Below are 27,498 nucleotides of genomic sequence, written 5' to 3'. Positions count from 1 at the left end.
TATTATGGTCCTGTTACAGAGAGAGTGGGCATTGTCTCAATTGAACAAATTGAGCCTTACATCACACACTATAAAAAGATTAAAATGCCACCAAGCATCATTGAGAAATCTTTCAACTTCACCAACAAAAAGGTTAGCTTCAAACTAAAATCAGAGATACAAGCGTGAGAATTACTGTCAGTAACTTATTAGCCCATTCGATGTTCCTGAAGATTTCACAGGTCCAGGCTCCAGGCTGGTTCGAATCAAATTGAGGGTCAAGTGAGGGCGAAATGTTGGGTGGATTTTTCTGCTGGTGGGATTTTGAAAGGCTTGCATCATCTTCCATCCTCACTCTCTCTGTGACAGGGCCATAATATTCAGCCCCTTAACTCTAGATCAGGTTTAAACACTGGACAGAACACACACATCACACAGGCCTTTGGAATACGCTGAACAACCTGCACCAACCAAGCCAAGAAGTCATCCTCAGTCTCTTGCACACAGCGGTTCTCTCTGACTCTCCGTAATCCTAGCCCACTATCATTACTGCATCTCTCCCTACTTTTAAGAGACTCTTTAGAACTAATGTCTGCAGACAATCCCTTCTGGATATTCCACTCTCCCACATACTGCTCAATCTGTGAATAGTGCTCCATACATGCAAATTATTCGGTTTGATATGCTGCAGGAGGGAACTGATTCATGGAAAGGGAGAAATCAACTCCTGCGGCTTTTGTTCAAAAAAATACATTTTGTTCCAAAGAACCAATTATCTCATTGACAAATTGATCATTTACACAAATTCCATCAGTGATGATAATGCTGTAACATTTTCAGACAATGTTAAAATGTTCAAAAGAAAAGTTGGAACACTTGGCTAATTTTTAAAAATGCATTGTTTTAAAAATATGATGCTGCTGTGTTTGGATTTGAAATTGCCAAATAGCTACTTAATAGTTTCTAGTTCAAGCATTTTAACTCAGGCAGGGGTACAACTCCATAATCAGTCCCTTGTCATATAAGGCACAGAATCTACAGCGACATCAGGAGGGAATTAGATTCAGCCATATTCTCAACTTGGTATCCATTCATCTTGATTTGCTTAAAAGCAACTTTCACAAATTCTTTACCTGACAGTTCTGGAACTGTTGGTAGCACAGAGGTTAGCACTCCTGCCTCACAGTGCCAGAGACCCAGGTCCAAGTGCAGCTACAGAAGTCTTCTCTCCCTGTCTGTGTGAGTTTCCTCCAGGTGCTCCCAGAGTCCAAAAATGTACAGGTTAGGTGGATTGGCCACACTAAATTGTCCCTTAGTGTCCCAAGATATACAGATTAGTGGGATGAGCAAAGTAAATATGAGAGGTTCCAGGGATAGGGTCAGGGTAAGATGCTTTATCGGAGAGCCATTACAGATTCAATGGGCCAAATGGCCTCCTTCTGTACTGTAGGGGATTCTATGATTCCATGAACAGCAACCATGGTTGTGAATTCACTAATTAACATTCACTGTGTTTGGAAAAGAGGGAGGTGGGAAACTGAATAGATTATACTTTAACATTGTGAAAACCTTGGTTATGAATTTTAATGTGCAGATATAGACTTGGCAGATTCCTGCTTGAACATGTCCATACTTCTGCCAACTTAAAGCAAAATGATGACTCGGAGCAAAGTCCATGACCCAAGGCTGGTCAGATTTCACAGCTCTGCTGGGAGGATTGATTAGACAATTTAAACACAAACGCAGCTCATCAATCTCCAACTGTTAACTGTCCTGGCATACGAGAAGTGTATAAATGAAGATATTTTGCACTGTGGCACAGCTGCCAACTTTCTAGTTGTTGATCCTGCTAAGGCACTAACAAAGGTACATTCTTTGTTGCTCACTGGGATGGGACTTCTACCTGAGGTACCATTAGGAATCTGGGTGCAAATCATGCATCTCCAATGATCCCCAATCCCTATCCCCCATCTACAAGGCACAAGTTAGGAGTGTGTTGGAATACTCTCCCCTTGCCTGGATGAGTGCAGCTCCAAAAGCTTCACGCCATCCAAGACAAAGCAGGCTGCTTGTTCATCCACCACCTTAACCGTTCACTTCCTCCACTAACTTGCCCACAGTGTGGACCATCCATGAGACACACATTGCCAAGGCTTCTTCAATAATACGTCCTGTCACCACAACTACCTAGAATGACAAGTGCAGCAGGCACATGTGGCTTGAGGATGGTATTGGTCACACATCTGGCAGCTCAGGTAGGAGGAAAGTCTACTGGAGGAGGCAGAGGCCGACAATGTGGAGTGAGGTCAAGCGTGTGTAAGCAGTCCCAACTAGAGGTGAAGGGAGAGGGCCTGTGCTTCAGAAGGCAGCTTATGCCTTGTAAGATGGCTTAATGGGAAGCCATGACACCCCATCAATGTTTCTTCCAACTTTAAACCCTCAACCCCACTCTTAGGCCATTCTCAAGCAGTGACCAACTTTCCTCAGGCTGACAGCAGTGCAGTCCTGATCTGCTCAAAGAATAACTCTGTGCCACAATAGTTCCTGGGCATCTGATTCCAGCAGACTGTGGTGTTGAAAGACTGGAGTGAGGTAGGGGATGTACCTGCCTTACCAATGAGACTGGTCAGAAGACAACATGGGACAGTGAGTCAGGAAAGCCTGAAATGTAGCTTACTGTAAATGAGGCAGCATCTGGTGATGGGGCAGAAGGAGAGGACGTGAGTTCCATAGCCTCTATCCAGCACACAGTGAATAGCCTTGCTGGTTTGATCTCAGTATCTGCTTCACAATCTGCACAACACTAGACAAGGAACAGTGACAGTGCAAATGTCCATTCAGCAGTTGACTCATGAGTTGTCTTGAGGCATCTGGAATGGAGACATTGAATTAAATACCAGAATTCCCCAAGTGAGGATCAGGCCTTCAGTGACAGGCATTATAAGAGAGACTTTCCATCCATCATGGCTGCCATTATTCCACCCATCACAGTGGGTTGGTGAGGTTGTGGACAAGATCCACACTGCCAGATTGGTTTGTAGGATCCATGTGGCTGATGCTTCCACTTCTCTGTGAACTCCAGCTTTTAAGGGACAGTCGTTATTAGTTGTTTACAGCAGGCTGCAGGGGTAAGATCATGTCCTCAATCCTGGGTGCATACAAACATCTCAGCTCCAGATTATAAGAGTCAGTGAGTCTCAGCTTCACAGTATAGGCGACATAATGGCACAGCAGTTAGCACTGCTGCCTCCTAGCGCCAGGGACCCGAGTTCAGTTCCCGGCTTGGATCACTATCTGTGCACAGTCTGCATGCTCTCTCCATGTCTGCGTGGGTTTCCCCCAGGTGCTCCAGTTTCCTCCCACAATCCAAAAGACGTACTGGTTAGGTGCATTGGCCGGGCTAAATTCTGTTCAGTGTATCCCAACAAGCTTCGGACAGTGGCGACTAGGGGATTTTCACAGTAACTCCATTGCAGTGTTAGTATAAGCCTAATTGTGACAATAATAAAATAAACTTTAAACAGTTCATCCACACTGTGGGGTAGTCACACCACAGGGGTCAGCAGCTCGAGCGCTTGGTGTCTAGAAGGTGTAGGAGGATCTTAATTTTCGCTTCCACCACTGCCTCCTCCTTACTGTCCAGAGGAGGAGTTAACCAAACGATGAATGTACTTTTGCTAATTATTTGTTCAGACTTTTTCAAAAGTTTGACAATATTTTGCACTTCTCAAAAATAAAAAAATCTGTAAATGTCTTAATAAACATTCCCACACTTGTTTATGAGAGTATTCATTAAGACCCTCCTCCCATCTCCTGTTAACAAACCATCTTATCCCATCTGATTGATGTGGTTATTAACCAATAATCTCCCATCTGAGATAAAATTCAACCTGACAATGGGCCCAAATCACCATTATATTGGCATGTTCCTACCAATCATCAGCAGGACAATTCACCTTTGATTAGCAGAGCGATGTGACAAATCAGTTAGCCATTATCTATAGTTTAAAATAAACCCTTGTTATATCAAAACTATCAAAAACCCAACTCAAATTAAGGAAGAGAAACATAGAAAATAGGAGGAGGCCGCCATTCAGCCCTTTAAGCCTGCTTCACCATTCATCATAATCAACATAACGATCCAACTCAACAGCCTGATCCCACCTTTCCTCCCCCCCCCGCCAATATCCTTTGATCTCTTCACCTCGAGTCCAAATCTAACTGCTTCTAAAAACATTCAAGGTTTTGATCTCAAGTGCTTTCTATGGTAGCAGATTCCACACACTGACCACTCTCTGGATGAAAAGATTTCCCAGACTGTGACCCCTGGTTTTGGGCACCCCCACTATCAGGAACATCATCCTGCATCTATCCTGCCTAGTCCTGTTAGAATTTTATAGGTTTCTATGAGGCCAGCCCCCTTTCATTCTTCTCAGCTCCAGTGAACACAATACTTAATTTTTGTCACAATTCCACATGGGGAGCTTTTTATTCAGGAGGGCGTTCTAATTGCTGTGTAAGTGATCTCATTTCTACACAGCTGTCGTCCATAGAGATTACCTCACAACAAGATCCGTTTCCCTATCACCCTTGTACTCACTAACCCACACTGGCACCCAATAAAACAAAGAAAGAAGTCTCACAACACCAGGTGGAAGTCCAACAGGTTTATTTGGCAGCACTAGCTTTCAGAGCCTCAAGCTCCTTCCTCAGGTGAGTGAGGACTCGTGTTCACAAACAGGGCATATAGAGACACAAACTCAATTTACCCAGTAAAGTAGCATCTTCATTTTCAATTCTCTCCATGGTCTTGCCCGTCCCTAACTCTGGAATGTCCTCCAGCCCCCACAATCCTCAGATATCTACACTCCTCTCATTCTTTTGGTTTATCAATTATAATGGCTCTGCCGTTGGTGTACTTGCCTTCAGCTACCTGGGCCCCACATTTTGGAATGCCCTCCTACACTTCTCTGACTCACTTTCCTAATTTAAGAGACTCCTTAAAACTTACCTCTTTGACCAATCTTTAACATGTTAATATGCATGTTTGTAAGTTTGTAACGTCACTTCTTCTGCCTTAGTGTTGTGTTTAGTTTTAAAATGCTCCTGTGAAGCACCTTAAAGTTTTACTAGATTAAAGCTGCCACATAAATGAGTTTCATTTCAAATGTTTTGATGCTGCAGATTGCGACTGAAAGCATTGTAATATTTTACCCTCTAACTTTGATGTACTTCAGGGTGAATCACAGAATCGTCTCAATTGCAACATAGATACAGTTCACTAATTAAATGTAATAGTGGTCAGTTCTTCTGACTAGTTTTGTTCCAAACACTGAGTCATAGCTGATTGAAGTCAGATGCACTGACCTCAGATTTCTCCTCCATAGACCTTCATTTCAAAGTCCCAGCTTCACACAGAACCAGCTGTATGGCCTCCTGTGTAACTGGAGCTGGACGTTGAGAAAGTTCGATTTTAACTATTACAGGACTGGTTTGCAGAATATGATGGTGATTCTGAAGTTAGGTTGCCTGTGCCAGACATTCTCCCTTTTGCAGCTTCCCTAAACTATCAGGCAGCTTGGAACCAACCCCAAGCTTTAACAAGGTAGATGCAGGAGTGGGAGAAGAAGACACCAGTAGCCAACATTATTCATGCAGACAGAAAATAAAACAGAAAATGCTGGAAAATCTTAACAGGTCTGACAGCATCTGTGGAGAGAGAAAAGAGTTGATGTTTCGAGTCTGGATGACCCTTCATCAGGGCTAAAGACAAAGAAAACAGGACAAGATTTATATTATGAGGTGGAAGGGGGCTGTGGTTGGACAAAGGTGATATTAATGGTGAAGATAAAGGCTGAGAAAGGCACTAAGAGTGTCCATTAAGGGATCGGAATAGGTGAATTGCAAAACAAAGGTGCAGATTGTCAGAGGACAACCAGAGGAATGTGCTGGAAGACAAGACGAAGGGCAAGATTTCAGAAGTGGAAAAATGAAAATTTCATATCTGGATGATCCTACTCGAAACATTGGCTGTATTCTCTCTCCACAGATGTTGTCAGGCCTGCTGGGATTTGCCAGCATTTTCTGTTTTTTGAAAATGAATTTTCAGTATGCTGTTTGATTTGCTGTTTACTCTGCTAAAATGGGTAGCTGGGGTCTCAAGTGTGATTGACTCAAAGGTAGATGTTAAGACAGCTGAATTCTTGAAATAGACAGGCATTCCAGCTAATTAGAATGGAGATAGCTGACTGGAATCGGGGACAGGTGGTATGTTTTCCCTTGCGATATTCAGCATTCTCTTTCTGCATGACAAAACTATCAACATTTCCATCCTTTATTCACTCAACTTCAGTTCTGGTTCAGTGTGGTCCTTCCAATTGCTTTCCATTAATCCTATGCAAATTGTTTGTATCTTGTGTCTTGTAAATCACAGATCTGTCTAAGGTTATGCGGGGTGGAAGCAGGCAAGTGGGGTTAGCATCAACTATGATCTTATTGAATGATGGAGCTTGTTTGTGGGGTCAAATGGCCCACTCCTGTTTCTTGTTTGCCTTTATTATCTTCCTAATGCCAACCAATGAATTGCTTCATGATTACTTTGGAGTACATATTACATGGCACATTGAAAAATCAGAATCACTGGGTGGGATTTTCCACCTGGGATCTTCTGGTCCCACAGTTGTCAATGGGATTTACCATTGAATGGGCCCCTCACTGCCAAGGGTGCACCATTGGCGAAACCAGAAGATCCTGCCAACATGAAAGGCCAGAAAATTCCAGCCACTGTTTTGAGCCCCTATGGCAATTATTCTTTTCCAATTTCCAGTGAATTATGCATTCTGTAAAGCCTTAGTGTCCAGCTGAACTTACAGCTCAGATAAACCCCACATCCCATCCAATACTGCTCACTTTGATACCTTCACCTGTACCATGTGATAACCCTAAGCTCCTAATACACATTCTCCCTACTAAATTCCTTATTCAGGTTTTCGTTGGTCAATTTTTTCCCAGAGTGTTCCTTATTGACTTCCAATCCTTTGTTAGATGTTGAACCAAGATCAAATTTGCCAGCTCAGGTGGATGTAAGAGATCCATAGCACTTTTTTGAAGGAGAGATGGGGAGTTACCCTACTGCCTTGGCCAATATCTATCCCTCATTCATCACCATTAAAAATGATCTGGACATTACCACATTGTAGTTTGAGAGAGCTAACTTTGCACAAATTGGCAACCTACATTACAACAAGTATTTCATTTGTGTAAAGCTCTTTGAAACACCTGGTGGTCATGAAAAGGGCTATATAAATGCAAGATTTTCTTCCTCTCTTTCTAAAAACTCAAATTTGCCCAAAACTCAGCAGCCTATATCTGATCCCACACGAGATCTTGTTTACTTTTACCCTTATCTCCGATTACCCATGTTAGTTCCCTGCATCCCTCCCAGTGAATTGCTGGAACAATCCTCATCTCCATCTTTAATATCTCTGTGGATTCACTCCATGTTCTCTCAGCAACCTTCTTCAACCCTATATCTAGACTGCTTTTAACTCTGGCCATTGGTGAACCTCTGGCTCCCATCACCCTCGCCATTTCTGATAGATGTTTTCAGCCACTTCAGACTTGTTCTCCAGAATTCTGTCAGAAAACCCCCTCCACTTTGCTCTCACTGTGGGGTCTCTTCTCAAAACCCAGTGTTTATTGGGAAGTTACCCCTGAAACTATGTCTTGGGCACTCATTTTGGGATGTGAATTTACACCCAAGTTTCCCTGCTAATGACAACAGCCTATGGCAGAACATAAAAAAATGCCACAAACAAGTGGAAACCAGTACAACAACCTGAGGAACTTGGGCCGAATGTCCCTTCTTCACAAGTTTCAGTTTCAAATTAGTTTGCCACCTTTCATATACATTTGGCACAGCATTGTTCAAAACATTTAATTACGGAAGAATTTCAACTTTTAATATGATTCATACAAAACCGCACAGAAGGAAACAGAAATTACACTGCAGGTTCTAAACAGGATGTATACGAACACCTTTACAAATTAGTATAAAGTTTGCCTGTACAGCTAGGTTGGGGTGGAGCCATTAGGATGAGCCAAGATGTATGTGGAGGTCGTGATCACTTTATACAGGTTCAGTATTAGATGCAACAAACTTTTCCCAAGTGAACTAGGACCAGAAATAAGGATTGGATGGTGGGACCAGAGGGTGGGGGTTGGTGGTGGTGGTGATGAGTAACAAAGGAGAAATTGGAGACGTGCAGAGAACATTTCATCTATCCATAGAGGCAGAAATGTCCAGGGTTTATGAGCAGGAAAATAAGCAGCTTATATGACAATCAAACACCTACTTGTTTTTTTGGAGCTGGCCTTTGATAATTTTGCCTGCAGGAAATCAGCCATTTCTTTGTCTTCCTCCCTTTCTCTGTAGTAAAAGCAATGAGATTCAATATCGCTACTTATCAAACATGACCTAGCCGATTTATTCAGAGCAACTGCAAATTTATCAAAATAGAATACTGCAGATGCTGGAAATCTGAAATCGATCCATACGCGTTCAAGTTTTCCCAGAAAATTTCAAAGTGTCATAACAGTGGGAATAACAGGATGATCCATGCCGGTCTCTCAGGCATGCCCCGCATCGCAATCCTCCTACACTCAGTCGCTTTTTTGAAGAGTTGGGAATTTTGTACTGCTACTGAGGGCAGTGGAGCTTAAACGCGCCAGTGTCCCACTTCAGAGCACTCAAGTGCCATTTCACAAGGGCACCCTGACCTCAGAGTGCACTGGGAGACCCCCTCCCTCATCCCATGGACATTGGGACCTCCCCCAACTTCATCAGCAACATGTTCGTCCATCTCCTCCCTGACATGGGTCACTGGCATCAGGACCCTCCTGACGGGTGCACCGGCCCAACTCCCGACATGCCTCCCCATCAAGACTGCCTTCACAATCCATCCCTGCAAGAACCACCCTCCCCCGAAAGAGACCACCCCCCCCCCCCCCCGATATAACACCCACTCAGGCCCAAACCCCTGATGGTACACAACTGGCACACAGGCAGTGTCCAACTGACACTGCCAGGGCGTTTGGGGGCTTTAATGGCCTCTGAGCCCTCCGGCGTGACCATCACGCTAGGTCTCTGCTGGTGGAGAACAATAGCAATTCTTGCCTTTGCCGCGCTGTGCCTGAACGCTGGTGAATTCTGTGCACTGGGATTTGAGTAGGCTATACATATTTAAATACGTTAATCAGCCTCACACCCATCCAGTTAACGCCATTAGGAAGGAGCCAGGAGACTCGCAAACTGTTTGGCGTTGGGCATGAAATGGACGTTTAGGCCCGCAGGCTATTCTCCAGAATTGACATGCCCTTCGCCAAGCATGGCAGGGTGGAAGAATTGCCCCCACCATCGCTTTCTCTCTCCACAGATGCTACCAGATCTGCTGAGATTTTCCAACATTTTTACTGCAACTTTATTTTCTCATTCAAGTCTCATAACCTTTATCCTGTGTCAAAATTCATTTGAAAGGCTTGTCTGGATGAAGCTGTTGTACCTCAAACGTTCAAATTCGACATCATCCACAAGAAAATCTCTCGTCTCCACCAGCTTGTGGATCTGTTGCAATAATTCTTCTTCCTTCTGTTTATCCTCATTTGATTTGTCCTTATCTGGATTTATAAACAAGAATGGTTGTTAGGTCAGTATTTACAGAGGAAAGTTACATCTACTGATGACTGAGAGCTCTTCCAGAAGTAGCTGACACACACAGAACAGTAACGGCTCAATCCTTGGTCTGCAGATAATTAAATGGAGCTGCGGTGACAATGGAAGTGCTACCATTAACACCACCTTACCTTAGGACCTTACCTTCCAACTATGGCTTAGGTGGAAAGCTCTTGCCTCGGAACCAGAGGGTTGTTGGTTCAAATCCCACTCCAGAGACTCAAGCCGACAAAATTTAAGCCGACACATAATGCAGCACTGAGGGGTGGCTGCATCGTCAGAGGTGCTGCCTTGTGTTTAGGGTGAGATGTTAAACCAAGTTTCGTGCAGATGGATGTCAAAGATCCCACCGAACCATTCTGTAGAGGATCAGGGGAATTACCCTCAAATGTCCTGAGTAGATTTAATCCTTCCATCAACATCTCAAAAACAGATTACAAGCAATCACTTGCTAGTACAGAGCTTGAGCGTTGCTGAAGCTTTTCAGTTGCACTCATCAGGGCAAATGCAAGAATGCCAAAATTCTAAAGATCACATTAATTTGATACTACAGGAGAAAAGGGTGCTGAGTGGGTGGCAGGTCAACTCTGGTTGGTCAAGCCATGTAGGGCGGATGCGTTACAATGCAGGGTACATGGATTACAATTGATTAAAGGGGCATGAGTTGGCGTGGATGGGGCAAGGGGATGGGGGGGACCATGGGTGTGAGTGCTGTCTTTTGTGTTATCAGTATTTTTCAAGTTTTGACAGCCCTTCCAGCCAGCCTGCCTCTGCACTCATCCCAGGGTCAGCAGACCTGATTCCATTACAAGCTGCACCCCTTCCCTTTGCCTCCCCACTCCCTACCCCTTCCCTAAGCCACTCTATTTCTCACTCCTATACCAACCCTCCGCACCTATCCCCTTACCCCCTCTAACCCTGCCTGCTACCCCACTGCAGCCCCCACCCCACTTCACACCCTAGCCCCTCTAGCCCAAACCCCCCCCCGAACAAAAATTCAGAGCAACAGATCTAGAAATGTCCTGAATCTGCACTCCTAAACTGTGAGTGAAAATTCAAGTCTAAGCTGGAGAAACGACAGGCTACTCCAGCTTTGTGCATCTTGCTATTTGATGTACGACCAACATCATTTCGAATTCTATTACCAGGAAACTAAAAACAACCAAAACCTGAGGCACGCTCTCCACTTTTTCCAACACACAATACAAGAGTAAATTATGACTAATGTCAGCATTAAGTCAATACAAGTTGCTGGTTTTTCCATTTAGGTTTGATGTATCACTTCAGTTGACTTCCATAGATTAACTATATGAGCAATGAGAGAATATCTCAATCACTGTATTTGAGCTGTTAAGGGAACTGGTTCTCGATTTCCACTTAACTCATGGTTGGTTGGTTTCCATACCAAACTAGGCAAGATTTAGGCAGATTCAGATACCTACCTGGTATCGACACCAGTTTCTGCAGCTCTTTCTTGAGCCGGGTTATTTCCTTACACAGTTGTATATCATCCATCCTGCAAATAAATGTCACAAAACACAGTAACAATGTGTTAACCTGCAGAAATGCATTAAAAAGGTATTTTCTTAATTGTGTTAACTTCCCAATGATTGTACAGTACTGGATCTCTGAAACTGAGACAATTAAACACATGGGGAACTAATTAATATTAAGTAATTAGTATTAAGTAATTAGTATTAGCATTTTCACAGTAATTTCACTGCAGTGTTAATGTAAGCCTACTTGCGACATGAATAAATAAACTTAAAGGCAACTAGAACTGCAGGCAACATCTATAGAAATGTAAACAACCTTTACCTCACCAATATTTACCTTTTGTATATCCTAACAGTGAATGAACATAAATATTATTTGGTTTTACATGACATAATGTAACTTCAAAGCTCTGGGGTGTTGTATTTGGTGGCGTACCCCAAAGAAGCATTTGGAAACCCCCTCCCACCCCACCCCAAAGAAGCGCCTGGAAACCTTCCCAACCCCAAAGTTCCTAGTTTGGTTTGCACTGCAAATGTCTGGGAAGTACAAACCTAGGAAATTTCCCTGCATTTGGAACCATCTCAACTATGTTACATCAATAGTCACCCAGAAAAGACTAGAAGGAATTAACCACTTCTAACTTCTGGATAACTATTGCAGAACCCTCCCTAAGACTCCCACCCATCCCTGACTACCCCTGTCCAACTCTCCCTTCCCTCGAGGCCCAATCTCACATCAGGGCCAACACAATTCCTTGACCATATCCCTCACTGCCCTCCCTCATCCCACCCCGAGGCCAATTCAATTCCACCCACCCAAGACACAACCTGAGCCAACACCCCTCCCGACCACTGAGGCGTGACCACCCAACAACCCCCCAAAATCCCCCCTCACTAAATACCACCTCCCACTCCCATCCCTCATATCCTATTCTCTTACTGTAAACACTCATCTTGTCCATGATCTTTCATGACTGTATCTTTAACCTACCTAGTTTACAACAGTTAGTGCTGTCAAGAAGGGGGTGTGGCTTTCTTATATCTGACCCTTTCCCCCTCAACACTTGACCCCCCCGGGATGTGCTGCATTGTATAGATCTTGCTCGGCCTGTATTTTATGAGGTTTTTCAAGATGGGATCAAAAGGAATTTCAGGGTTAAAAAGTATGAGAGGAGGGATGATCCCACTCTGATTAATACTCTGCAAAATTCAAGCCCAACCATTTCCAAAGAAGCAATCCAGAGGTTTGGACTTATCACCTTGGTAACAGGAATTCAACTAGGGAATGCCAATTTGGTTAAGAGATACATCTGGAATAAAAATCTAGTTTAATTACTGGTGACCATTCAACCCTGTGGTAAAAGCCAATCTTATTCACCAATGCTCTTTAGCACAGGAAATCAGCTGTTGTTACCCTGTCTGACCAACATGTGACTCTAGAACACAATCCTTAACTCCCATGAATGAATAAAGAACTATATACCAGAAATTATTTTTAAAGTTATTGCTATAATAACCTCATGTTTTCTAACTAATATACAATGGGATGGCATGGTGGCACAGTGGTTAGCACTGCTGCCTCACAGCGCCAGGGGCCCAGATTCGATTCCCAGTTGTGAGTGTGTCTGCATGGGTTTCCTCCGGGTGCTCCAGTTTCCTCCCACAGTCCAAAAATGAGCTGATTAGGTGCATTGGCTATGCTAAGTTCTCTCTGTGTACCTGAACCGGTGCTAGAATGTGGCAACTAGGGGATTTTCACAGTAACTTCATTAATGTAAGTCTACTTGTGACACTAATAAACTTTAAATGTCGACTGACAAAGGAAATAAAATTATAACTTTAATAACTAGTGAATAGCTTTTAAAAATTCCCAAAGTTCAAATATTCCATCTGAAGAGATTAATCTAATAATAGATTAATTTGCACATGCACTTTATTGCCTAAAATCAGTAGCATAGAATCGTAGAATCCTTGTAGTGCAGAAAGAGGCCTTTCGGCCCATCGAGCCTGCATCAACAACAATCCCACTCAGGCCCTATTCCTGTAACCCCACGTATTTACCCTGTTAACCTCTCTGACATTAAGAGGCAATTTAGCATGGCCAATCAACCTAACCCACACATCATCGGAATGTGGGAGGAAACCTGGGCACCCAGAGGAAATGCAAGCAGACAGGTTCTAAAAGATAAACTTGGTCTCATTATAATGGCAAAATCTTTTGTATTTTCGGATATTTTCAAGCTTAAAGAAATCTATAGTTAAAAGGACTTGAAAAATTTAACGTGCCATCCTTCAGACATGCGACTGACTTGCCAATGCGCTGCACGTGCACCATTCTCCTTCTCTGGAGGGCAAACGATGCAATGAGCACAATCATCATTTAATTTCTCTCGTGGGTAAAGAAAAGCATAAACCGAGTGTTTGAAAGGACTCCCAGCTTCTGCCTCAATTAAAGAGTCTCAGCTTCAGTAATGATGCACAGTGGGGGAAGAAACCAATCCCAATCATAGCAGAAGGGCCTCCAAGAGGTGTTCAATTATAATTGTTGGAAATGATTACATAGCAGTAATCTAGCCAGGTGCTGATATCTGTTTTATATTGTTTCAATTTCACCCTTGTGGTTCTTTGTCATCTCAAGGCCTCTATTAGAATAATATCTTGTAATTAAATGCAACAAGAAAAAGTACTCTGATCTGAGTGTGGACTCACAGGAGCGATTCAATTCAATGTTGTAAAATAGATTAGTAGAGAAGACAAAAAGCTTAGGGACTTTGGCTAACGTTCAATAAACACTGGAGTTGAGTTTGATTTATTTTCTTTGTCAGGCCAAGCATTTGTCGCCTTGTGTTGTGTATATAAGATACAAAGGAGAAGCAAACCAGCCTCCATTATCATTTCAGAATAAGAATAAGATTTTTCTCCTTGTCAATAAGAACAGACATACAAACATTCGACTCCTCAAGCCTACTTCTCCCTTTAATATCATGGCTGATCTGTTTGTGTTTCAAGTTCTACGTTTCCACCTACCCCCAACAATCACTGATTCCCTTGCCAAATATAAATCTACCTACCTCCACCTTAAAAATATTCGATGACCACGCCTCCATTGCCTTGAGGCAGTGAGTTCCAGAGAAGCACAGCCCTCATAGAAAGAAATTCTCTGCATTGCTGTCCTAAAAGGGCAACCCCTAATTTTAAAGCAGTGGCCCCGAGTTCAGGACTCATCTACAAGAGGAAACATCCTTTCCAAGAACATTCAGCATCTTGTATATTTCAATCAAGTGACTCTTCACACTTCTAAACTCCAGTGGAAACAAGCAATCCGTCTGACCTTTACTCATAAGACAACCCATTCATTCCAGGTACCAATTTCAACTAAAATAAAGTGCTATTTGGAATTAATCATGTTTGATGGTACTGTGCCTTTAATAAATATATTTTAATCATGTTTCTCTGCACGGTGTTTCTGCAATCCTTGACACCGTATTGTCTGTAGTTGATGTCCTTTATTGTTGCTGAGGCAGTATAATTAATATGTTGATTATAATCTGGAATTACGCAGGGCTCTGAGGTTTTAATGTGTGCCCTGGGATTGCTGAGTAGAGCTTGGTTGGTGTGATTGACAGTTCATGTCATGTGGCTAGGGACTTCTGTTTCACAGAAAAGTTCAGTTTTAGTTTTGGTTCAGTTGCTGCCAGACTCTGGTGGAAGAAGGCAGTGTCTCTGTCTCTCTCTCTCTCTGTGTCTCTCCACAGAGGCTTTTTGAAAGGTACAAGATCGGGGAGCTTTGGAAATTTGATCCAATGTTCAAAGGATCAATTTGCATAGATGCTGAAACCTACAAATCCAGCCTCGCATGAGAATATTTGCTTTACTGCTAACTTAGTCTGAAGAAGGGTGAATGCTGATGGGGTTGCTTTACACTGGAACAACATAGATAGCTAGCTAGCTAGATGTTAAGATTATACTGTGTCATGTTTAAGTCTTGTAATTGATAGAAGTTATATTAATTCTTTTTGTTATACTCCGTGTTCTTAAATAAATGTTGCTTGATAAAAGTTTCCTAGTGGATCACTCGAATCATACCTGGAGTGAAACACCTTATGCTCACCCTAATGCCAAAATCAAATGTAAAAGTTAGGGTCTGGGCTAACTTCACAAAACACCTTGGAGTTTCTGACCTGTGTCTTAACACATGGAATATTACAGAATGGGAATGTTTAAATATGAAAGATCTTTTTCTGTAATGTATCAAAGTAGGAAATTCCCCAGGATCTGGATAGAGACTCCAGCCATAAACAGTTAATTGAAAATACAATTTATCTGGTTCTACATCACTGTCTGAACTGGATTCCTTTACTTTGCAGTTTGCTAGTAGGTTTCACCATTTCAGTCATTAGGCTAGAAGAAATGTCTGTTTTAACAAACATGGACAATCACTTGTTCCTCTTCACAACTGAAGATCTACAAATTAAATTGATAATTTTATTTTCATAAAATCTTACTACACAGAAGGAAGCCATTTAGTCCATTAAACTGTGCTGGCTCTCATCAAAACCCTCTGAATCTTGTACCCATCTATTAAGTGTTCTTAACCTCCTCTACTCCAACAACACATCAAAGTCTCTCACCTCTCTTTGTAATAAAGTCCCTCACCCCTTTTCAAAAGAAGTATTCTGCAATTCTTCCCCGGTTTCAGAAGAATTTGAGGCTGTAAATTACTGTTTATTACTAAATTACTAAGATATGCATAAAAATCCTATTCATTGCCCAATTTATTCACGCACCCAAACTTAATCGAAGGTAATATGAGCATTTTGTTGCAGTAACAAATATTTTGGTAGCTGAGGGTGATTTGCCCATGGCTATGAAAGTTAACAATTCCAATTCCAATTTCTGAATGGAGGGCTGTGACAAGTGCTGCTCCTCAGGGATTATATGTGTTTTGTTGCAGTAACAAATATTTGGGTAACTGACAGTGATGTGCCCACAGCTATTAAAGTTAACAATTCCAAATCATCCACTCATTGTGTCTTCTATCAACTTGCCATCTGCGAGTCATTCCCTATGAAACACATTCCCACCCCTGTGCTATTTTTCATTACATGGAGATGCTGGCACTGCACTGGGGCAAACACAGTAAGAAGTCTCACAACATCAGGTTAAAGTCCAACAGGTTTATCTGGTAGCAAGCGCCACTAGCTTTCGGGGCTTTGCCCCTTCGTCAGGTGAGTGGGAGTTCTGATCACAAACAAGGCATATAAAAGGCACACACTCAATTTACAGAATACAGATTAGAATGCGAGTCTTTACAACTAACTACAGGTGCAGACAATGTGAGTGGAGATAGCATTAAGCACAGGTTAAAAAGATGTGTATTGTCTCCAGACAGGACAGTAAGTGAGATGTTGCAAGCCCAGGCAAGTCATGGGGGTTACAGATAGTACGACATGAACCCAAGATCCCGGTTGAGACCGTCCTCATGTGAGCAGAACTTGGCTATCAGTTTCTGCTCAGCGACTCTGCGCTGTTGTACGTCGTGAAGGCCGCCTTGGAGAACATTTACCCGAAGATCAGAGGCTGAATGCCCGTGACTGCTGAAGTAAATGCAAAAAATGCATTAATGGGCATAAGGTTTTCAGGAAGTGAAAGCACATGGGGTGAGTTCTCTCTTCTGATACGCCACTACTTTCCAAATACAGACATACACATCTGTATGCAGTTGTTACAACAACTATCTAGCCGAGAAAACAAGGTACAAACTCTGTGGCTGGAAATTTCCAGCTGTTCAGGATCTTCTGGTTCCACCATTGACTACGGGTTTCCTGGCAGCGATGGGGGACATTCAACAGGATGCAATGGCAGGACCAGAAAATCCCGCTGCAAGCCCATTGTGAGCCACCCCTGCAGCAGCGAAACAGGTGGTGGATTGAGCAGAAAATCCCACTCATGTGTTCCTATGTCACACACTAAAGTAAAAGTAAAATTTATCAGTCACAAGTAAAGCTTACATTAGCACCGCAATGCAGTTACTGTGAAATTCCCCTAGTTACCACATTCTGGGACCTGTTTGGGCCAATACACCTGACCAGCACGTCTTTCAGAATGTGGGAGCAAATCGGACCACTCAGGAGGAAACCCACACACACAGACATGGGGAGAACATGCAAACTCCACACAGACAGTGAGCCAAGCCGGGGATCGAACCCAGGTCCGTGGCACTGTGAAGCAGCAGTGCTAACCCACTGTGCTACCGTGCCGCCCCCATCTTCTCAACCTTGCCCAATGCCTGAGGTATGATGACCCACAGGTTAATGTCCTTTAGGGGAGGAATCTGTAGTCTTTATCTGATGTGACCTATATGACTCCAGATCCACAGAAATGTGGTTGAGTCTTAAATGCCCTCAACAAAGGGCAATAAATGCAGGCAAAACCCACATCCCATAAATACATTTTTAAAAATCACCACCAGTAAGCTCTCTCTCACTCTCTCAAAAGGGGAGAGCAGCTTATGGTCTTCTGGGGCTATGGTGGACTTACATTCATTTCATCAATCAGCAGAAATGTGTTGAGTCAGATAGATAGATTGAAAACAAGACAGAGTAAAATACTCCAGCTGCTCCCTTATGAAGCAATTTCATTTTCATCTGTGTTTTTCTCTAAGCTGGTGTTGTTTCCCAGTGGAAGTGAAATTCAGAGTCACTGGAGTTTAATGACAGTTCCTCTATTTATTTTATACAACTGTAGAAAGGTACACAATCCCTTTACCCTTGTCATCTCGAATCATCCTCCCCATGTAAATCTTGCTTGGCAATGTATCTCATTTAGGCAGGCAGAAAGGCAACCTGGTTCTGGGACTCAGCGAATCCTGTTCACCACAAACCACTAAGATATGTGACCAAGGGACAACATGGAGCGCAGAAACAAGACTCCAGTATGCATCATCTTCCTATCACCAAAATTGCAAAATCAGTGCAATAGAAAGGTTGAACCTGTGTCTCTTCACATTATACCCTAGAAATATGTTTCATTATGGAAAACTACAGCTCAGCCTTCAACACCATTATTCCTATGAAACTCATCTCCAAACTCCATAACTTGGGACTCGGCTCTTCCTTCCGCAACTGGATCCTAGATTTCCTAAACCACAGACCACAATCAGTAAGGACAGGCAACAACAACACCTCCTCCACAATCATCCTCAACACACAGCCCCACAGGTCTGTGTCCCAAGCCCCTTACTATAGTCCTTATACGCCCATGACTGCGTGGCCAATGCTGTTTGCTGATAACACCACCATAGCGGGTCAGATTTCAAACAATGATGAGACGGAGAACAGGAAAGAGATAGAGAATCTAGTGAACTGGTCCGATGACAACCTCTCCTCAACGTCAAAACAAAAGAGATAGTCATCAACTTAAGGAAGCATAGTGAGGGATATGCCCTGTCTAGATCAACAAGGACAAAGTGGAAATGGTCGAGAGCTTCATTTTTCTAGGTGTCCAGATCACCAGCAATCTGTTATGGTTCCTCCATGCAGATGCCATTATTAAGAAAACGCACCAATACCTCTACTTTCTCAGGAGGCGAAGAAAATTTAGCATGCCCACTACAACTCTCACCACCTTTTACAGATGCACCATAGAAAGCATTCTTCCTGGTTGTATCACAGCTTGGTATGGCTCCTGCTCTGCCCACGATGGCAAGGAACTACAAAAGGTCTTGAACGAAGCCCAGTCCATCAAGCAAATCAGCCTCCCATCCATTGTCTACATTTCCTGCTGCCTCGGAAAAGCAGCCAACATAAGTAAGGACTCCACGCACACCAGACATACTGTCTTCCACCGTCTTCTGTCAGAAAAAAATACAAAAGTCTGAGATCATACAAAAGTCTTTCCTGCTGCCATCCAACTTCTGAATGGACCTATCTCATATTAAGTTGATCTTTCCCTACACCCTAGCTATGAGTATAAAAACTACATTCTGCACCCTTTCCTTTCCTATGTACAGTATGGTTTGTCTGTATAGCGAGCAAGAAATAAAACTTTTCACTGATACTAATACGTGTGACAATAATAAGTCAAATCAAGGTCAACAGCTTAGATTTTGCAGTTGTAGTGATGGCGAAACTATGAATGGGAATCCAGATGTCGTCGTCAGTGATTCCATGTCTCCATGGGTTGCCCCATAGAAATCATTAGAATTAATATATCAACGTCATCTTTTGCACTCTAATTTTGTTATAAAAGCATCTAAAATAATACCTTGCTTTATGAGGTATTACTAGGTTTTTAATGGAATACAAAGCTGTAATTACTACTGAACATCTCTGACCTGGAAAAATGATTCTATATTTATGGAAAATCCTTTATGGTTAAAGTAACATAACTTTTCAAATAACAATTTTTGAAAAAGGTTTAGATTTCAGCTTTGGTCATAATCTTGTGTTTATCCAACCTTTATTTTGTTCGCTGATTGAAAGATGAAGGATTGCCAATGCATTTTACTTGTTGCTTCGCTGACTGTGAGAATTCTTCAATGTGATTGGCTGCTTAGCTTGATCAATGACATAATTGTGATTGGATGCCAGAGCCCTCCTGTAGTTGGTGCTAGAATTAGGTCAACGTTGGAAATGGTGAAATTCACACCAAAAAGAAACGATAAGATCTTTGCAGCAAGCTTTCTTCAAGGTCAATGGTAAGCATATCACTTTGTGCTGATTGTAGATCCAGGCCAATTAGTTTAAAAAACACTTGGATTTTCTTTTATGTTTGACTGAAGTAAAGAGGGCAACAAAAACAGGAGATGATACTCCAGTAATGGGAGGAGTGTTTCTCTTGCTGTCAAATATTCTTGCTAATGGAGTGTTGGCCTTTAGCCAATACTTCACACAAGTGAGGAAGTGATTCTTCCATTACAGAGCCTTGATTTGACATCATCTGGAGTTACTGTGCTTGCTTTGGCCACCAAACTACAGGAAAGATGCACTGGCCTTGGAAAGGATACAGCACATTTTAAACAGAATGATAAATAGGCTTACAGGATTAGATTAGGAGGACAGATTGAATTAGATTGTTTTACATTCCCTTGACTTTAGAAGGCAGAGGAAGTATCTAATCAAGGTGCTTAAAATGTAGAAAGGATTTAATAAGGTGGATACGGAAGAGTAATTTTCACTATGGGGAACTCCAAAACAAGGAGGCTTCAACTTAAAATTAGAGCGATCCCAAGTCGGAATGAAATCAGAGTGCATTTTTTCATACAAAGTGAAGTGAAAATCTGAAACTCATTTCCCCAAAAGACTTGCGACACTGGGTCAATTGAAATTTCTAAATGGACATTAACAGCTCTTTGCTATGTAGGAGCATCAAGGGATAGGGACCAAAGGTCATTGGATAAAAAGCACTGAAGTACAAATCAGATACGATAGACTGGCAAAAATAGCTCAGAAGGCTGAATATCTCACACTTCTGTTCCTATGTTCCAATATTCCTATGTTTCTCTTTATTGATACATTAGGACTTAGGTATCCAAAAATTCTTTGACTAATTCCTTATCATCTAGTCATATTGTATGTGATACCTGGGCTGTACAGATGGGTACAAACGGATTTGTGGTCAGTTTCTTTATTCTTGGATTTGCCCTTTATAAAGCTAACAAGAGCATTACAATTAAATGTAATATTCTACATTGCATTAACATTTCAAAGCATTGACCTTTTCCAATGTTAATTTCATACTTTCATGCCATTAGTATGGTTGCATGTAATTTTTGCAGTAACTTTAGGAAAGGTCATTAATGATTTTCTTTTCCTGATTCAAGAACAATAGGTAATTGTACACATTAACCACTCTGGACTATATGAACACAATTTTCTTTTCAAATCAGAAAACAAGCTTGTTTCAAAAAAATGACGTACATACTTCCCGCTTACATTTTCTAAAAGTAGTGTAAATCTTTTCCAGCAACACATTATAAATAAAATCCAATAGCATTAAACCTCACAGCAGATATAACTAACATTGGAGTATAAACCATTATGAGGAAATGCTGGACAAGCAAGGCATGTATTCGTTGGAGTTCAGAAGAGTGAGAGGTGATTTGATTGAAACATAAAGCTCCTGAAGAGTTTAGACAGAGTGGATTTAGAAAAGACATTACCTCGTGTGGGAGAATCTCGAATCATCGAATGATAAAGTCATTAGTGCTGAAGGGCCATTCAGCCCATCAAGCCTGCACCAACATTCCCATTCAGGCCACATCCCCATAACTCCAAGTACTTTCCCTGGTAATCCCATTGACAGCAAGGGTCAATTTAGCATGGCCAATCAACCTAACCCACTCATCTTTGGAATGTGGGAGGAAACCCACACAGACACAAAGGGAATGTGCAAACTCCACACAGACAGTGACCTGAGGCCAGAACTGAACCTGGGACCTTGGCACTGTGAGGCTGCTGTGCTAATCAGTGTGCCACCCTAACAACTGAGTGTTGTTTATGTGCTATGCATGGCATGCCCAGATTAAATAGTTAGCCTTTAATCAAAGGATATTAATCATGGAAAGATCATACAAACTCTAACTAAATCCTTCTAAAAATCAGGAAATAGTACTCAATAAATAATGGGTAGACTTCAAAGCCTTCTAAGTTGGATGTAATTTCAGGTTTCATACACTGAAGCTAAATAGTATCGCGATATTTTGAAAAAGCACAAAACTAATAAAATTAAAATAATTTATTGAATTGCTATATCCCATCTGGGCTGTTTTTCTTCAAGAAACAAAGGCTGAGAGGAGACTTGACATATGCTCAAGATCCTGGAGGGCATTGACAGGGAAAATAGTGAGAAACTGTTCCCATTCAAGGGAGCATCAAGAACTAGAGAGACGGATTCAGAATAATTGACAAAAGGAGTAAATGTAACATGGGGGAGAAAAAGATCTTCACCCAGTGGATGGAGTTTGAAACCAGCTTCCTGAGGGAATGGTGGAGGTCGATTCAATAGAGGTATTCAGAAGAAGATTGGATTGCTATCTGAAAAGTGGATAAAGCAAGGAAGTTGGATTATTTAGAATGCGCTTTTAGAGGGCCAGTATAAACTGAGTGGGCTGAATGGCCTCCTTTTGCACTGTAAAGATTCTGTGATTCTGAAGGAAATTTCTCACATCTGAGGAAAGCAAACTCAAGTATACCCAGGTTGCCACTGGCTAAACCATCTGTCAGATCTGCCTTGACCATATTAAGTACCGACAACAACCGACTATTCCAGGATCATTCTGAAGGGTGAGAATATGTTGAATTCCCATTTTATTTTGAACATTTATTACCACTCACTTAACTGTAAATAGCAGATTATGTTTGTCACTATCTGTGCACGTACCTTGGCTGCTGCCTCAACTAGTTCATATTCTAGAATTCCAGCCTTCTCAGAGCATGTGGTACTCCAGATCTGAACCTCCTCCTCTCCAGTTTTGCTCTGACCTCATTCCTCTTTGCCTAGCCAAGAAACACACCTGTTTCCTCACTTCCTTTACTACTGCACTCTGATTCAAAGATGTGCGGGTTAGATGGATTGGCTATGCTAAATTACCCCTTAGTGCCAGGGGGACTAGCAGGTAAATATGTGGGGTTACAGTAATAAGGCCTGGGTGGGATTGTTATCGATGCAGACCCAATGGGTCAAATGGTCACTTTCTGCACTGTAGGAATTCTATGGCTCTATGACTCTGATGCCAAGCTAACAAGATGTTGTGGATGAATCTCTCTCTTCAGGTTTTGCCTTTCTCCACTTCACAGCCAATGCCATTATCCATTCTCAAATGAAAATCATCCCTTGGCTGTCAAGTTCTTACCAACTACCACCCCTTTCCCAACCTCACATTTCTTTCTAAAGCTCATTTCTCCTCTAACTAGATCCAACATGGTGCCTATCTCTCCTGTAGCTAAATTCAAGTTCTTTCATTCTGCCTTCAGCCCTTGCAACACTGAAACAATCCTAAACAAATTTCACAATTCATCCTCTGTGCCCAAGATAATACAAACCTTTGTCATTCTTGTGACCTCCTTAGCATTTAATGACGTAGACTACATCATTGCTTTCCACCTCCATTTCTAACTCTGTGAAACTGTGTTTGCAGAACTCCATTCTGATCATTGTCAGGGTAAGTGCAGTGATTATTTTTCTGTCCTCCATCACACTTGCACACCACCCCCCCCCCCCCAAGCCCCCACCCATTCCCCCGCTGAGTCCCCAAATTATCCTAGTCACCTCTTCATTATCTACAAGCGGTTTCTCAATGATATCATTCACAGTCACATTCGTAGCAATAAGCTTTCTCTCCTCGCGTTCAAGCATCACCATAGCAGGATCCCACCTTGTCTGCATAATCCCTCTAGCCTTTTAACCACAAATACTCTGTGCATTTCACTCATTCCTTTAGTGCATTCTCCTGACCCCCTATTTCAACATCTGGGACCCTCCCCTAAACTCATCCACGCTTCTCCTCTCTCTATCTTTAAAACATTTTCAAGAGCTTTATCTTATTGTCTAAACGGTCATGGCTGCCAAACTCTTGCTTCATAGTTTCACATTCATCTGTGAAGGATTGTGGGGCATTTTTTTGTTTAATTGCTATAGACATGCAAATTGCATTTTGTTGACAGGCCTTTTGAATGAAAGAATGTCTTTTGTCTTATCGTTTGTGGACAAGGGGATTTTCACAGTGACTTCAGTGCAATGTTAATGTAAGCCTGTGACACTAATAAATAAACTATTGTATCGTAAACTGAACTATAAGAACCTTGGTTCACAGACACTAGTCAGAAATCTCACCAGAATTACAGTTGAACAACCAAGCCGCGAGTCATGTCATTATAGGTTTTTCATGTTTTTGACATCTAGATTAAAATTTTTGTCTGATTCAGACCTGCGAGGCAAGGCATTAAATGTTAATTCCTGTTATCCTTCATTTGGCATCGCATTAAAAGTTCCCCCATAATTTCCCTTAGAAATTCAGCAGAGAGATTACAGTTGTCAGTTGCATCAAGTAATTTGCATTTCAAATAGGCTGTTGTTGATTTTTTTGATGGTTTTCAAACAGAACTATTGAAACAAAGAAATTTCACTTAAGGAGTTATCCTGGAATATCGCACCAAGGTCGTAATGTCCTGCTCCAGAAAATTAGTTCATTCAGACACAGTGAGCTGAAATCAGTTCCTAAACTTTAGGAATGCTAGGAACACCTTATTGTCTGGCATTGCATAGAATACAATATAAAAAAAATACACAGAACATACAGAACCCCTATAGAAGCCATTCAGCCCATTTAGGCTGCACTGACTCTCTGACAGAATATTTTACCCAGGCCGTCTCCCCCACCCTATCCCCGTAGCCCCACACGTACCCACACATCTGGGACACTAAGGAGAAATTTAGCATAGCCAATTCACCCAACCTGCACATCTTTGGGCTGTGGGAGGAAATCAAAGCACTCAGAGGAAAGACACAGAGACAGCATGCAAACTCCACACAGGCAGGCTTCACACCCAAGTCCCTGGGGCTGTGAGGCAGCAGTGCTAACTACTGTGTCAGCGTGCAGTTCTATGAAATCTTACCTGAGAGAAAATAAAATTTCAGGCCTTTTTATTTTTGAATCAGCGTAGTCACTTAATAATCCCAGAGCTGCTAATTATGAAGAAAGAGGCGTTTTTAAAAAAATGCCATTATTAGAGAAATCCGTTTAATCAGAACATTGAATAAGAAGATTGGCCCCATGCTATGAATTGCCAGTAGGAGACACAGAAATTAGGAATTACAGGCAACACAAAAAAATAGAACAGCAATAGCTTTGGACAGTGAATTCTAAAAGACATAAAGCTGCATGGCCAATCCAGAGTTCATGTGCAGGTCAAGTGCAACTTGGCCTCTCTAAATTACCATGTGTCCACAGTCAGCCAAAAAGAATGCAAAGGGCCTACGCACTTAAATATTCAAAAAAAAAGTTAAGGAAGGTTGGTGAGGGTTCAGAGTGGTATTTGTAGTGGACCTTGTGGCGCAGTGGGTAGTGTCTCTGTCTCTGAGCCAGAAGCTCCAGGTTCGAGGCCCAACTCAGGGCTTGATTGCCAAGGAAGATGTGTTCATAATGCAGCCAGACTGAGAATCAACCTGCAAATCCTCCCAATCGCTACTAAAAGTTCAAGACAGGAATAGTTTAGGTTATTCTTGAGAAAATCCCAAAGTTATTCCCATTCAGGGGCATCCAAGAATCGAGAAATTGTAGCCTCCCTCCATTAAACTGTGGAGAGTTGGAATTACAGTCAGAATACTTCAGAATAAATCCAATTGCTATACGTCAATTATAATTAATTAATTCTTGGCCTTTTGGCCAAGGTCAAGCTCGAGATCAGCTGCGATGCCCGATTTTGTCAGCTTGGATCTAGTGGCCGGAACTCTACAACCTCACCTGCCACAGAATTGGTGCAGGCGAGGGTCCGACAACGGAAATCTCTGTTGACCTCAACGGGAATTTCCAGTCTTGCCCAAGTGAGGTCATAAAATCCCACCCAGTATGTCTCTTATGTGGGGGCGATGAATTGGATTTAATTTGAATTTGAATTTTTCTTTTGGAGCAGGCAAAGAGATGGATCAGGGGCTTGCCCCATCCACTCCGAGCAATGGCTTTGTAATATAATAAAATTTTTAAAATAATACAAATTGCCATGTATAATGATTGTTAGAAACATATGCTGTCAGATTAGTAAAGACAGTGTGACATAGTTATTGGGCTCACATAGAACCCTACAGTGCAGAAAGAGGCCCTTCGGCCCATCAGGTCTGCACCAAACACAATCCCAACCAGGCCCTACCCCCATATACCTAAATATTATACCCACTAATCCCTTCAACCTATGCATCCCTGGACACTTAAGGGGCAGTTTCTTAGCATGGCCAATCAACCTAACCTGTATATCTTTGGACTTGTGGGAGGAAACTGGAGTACCCAGAGGAAACCCACGCAGACACAAGGAGAATGCGCAAACTCCACACAGAGTGACCCGAGCCAGGAATTGAACCCAGGACCCTGGAGCTGTGAACCACTGTGCTACCGTGCTGCCCATGTTGTCTAATATCCAATGAATCTATCTGCCAGCTGGATGGACATTTAGGTAAATGATTTATTAGATTTGTGACTATTCCACCAACCAGTCAAACGTATTAGAAAATCTTGCAATTTCAGGTCTCACTACCTCAGGTAGAAGGGTGGAATCTGTCCCACTTTTATTAAGAATACCTGTTTTTAGCCCAATAAGATTGAACACTATGCTGTATCACAATGTAACTTATGTTATTTAGCACTATTGAAATAAAAAGGAATAGTTGTAATTTGAATCCTGTAATAAAACTACAAAGAGTATTCTTTTACATTGTACAAATATTTATCAAATTAAATCACACCTTAGTATCAGGGATACAGTTAGTCTGAGTAAAAGTTTTGTATTAAAATAATGGACTGGAGCATTCAGCAATTTCAAGTCAATCAGCTGGAGATGGAGAGAGAACTATAAATAAACTCAATGCTTGTTCAGATAAGGAGATTGGCGTTGTGAACACCATACACTACACACAGTGAGTAGGTTATTATGAAAACTATACTTGCCTCGATGACACCACAGATCGGGAACTTCAACTCCCAACTGATCTCGTAGATTTCACACATGCACAAACTGGCATTTTTACATTCCTTGGGACTGTGCCATATGAAAAATGACATGAAAACCAGCATAATCTGACTAGAGGGTGGGGCAGCATAGAAAGCAAGAGTACCAGGCAGGAGGCAATGACAGGAAAAGATCCCAGTTCAGTAAAGTAAAAGGAGTGAATTTGGCATCAAACAGGAAAAGGGCTGTAGGGAGCACTTTAAGTGAAGAAGACAGCCAAACAGTGTGACTGGATGGGCCAAAGGGCCTATTCTGCACTGTATGATTCTATTATACTATGACTCTATATTGCAGGCCCTTGGGGTAAAAAGTATCACTTTGGAACAGCAATGTTCTGCTCATCATGGCCAAAGATCTGAAGTTTTGCTTGTGAATATACCTAGGAATCTGGAAGAATGGAATCTCAGGATACAAGAGTGAAGCCCTGTGAGGGCAGGGGGTCGATGATGCCATCCAAGCTGGAGCATCTTTTGAAGAGAATTCTCAGGTTAGATCTTTGAAGATGAAGATTGGAATTTCTTGAGAGAGAGTTTTATAATTAGACAATCTGACTTGTTGTTTACTGACGTCTGGG

At 42.1% G+C, this 27,498-nt stretch overlaps 1 protein-coding gene across 1 annotated transcript in view; it reads right to left on the bottom strand.

The window, feature by feature from the left end:
- LOC145356350 (bMERB domain-containing protein 1) overlaps positions 1–27,498 on the bottom strand; it is a 64,859-nt gene that overhangs the window by 12,130 nt on the left and 25,231 nt on the right. The window contains exons 3-5 of the mRNA XM_080208997.1: positions 11,152–11,225; positions 9,540–9,654; positions 8,334–8,407 (exon numbers count right to left, since the gene is read on the bottom strand). Of these exons, the coding sequence (XP_080065123.1) occupies positions 8,334–8,407; positions 9,540–9,654; positions 11,152–11,225 (263 nt within the window). The remainder of the gene's footprint in view (positions 1–8,333; positions 8,408–9,539; positions 9,655–11,151; positions 11,226–27,498) is intronic.

Source organism: Carcharhinus amblyrhynchos, chromosome 21 (assembly GCF_965287045.1).
Source record: "Carcharhinus amblyrhynchos chromosome 21, sCarAmb.v2.hapA, whole genome shotgun sequence".
NCBI lineage: Eukaryota > Metazoa > Chordata > Chondrichthyes > Carcharhiniformes > Carcharhinidae > Carcharhinus > Carcharhinus amblyrhynchos.
The sequence above is the reverse complement of the archived record's forward strand: the minus strand, read 5'-3'. Positions and strand labels throughout refer to the sequence as shown.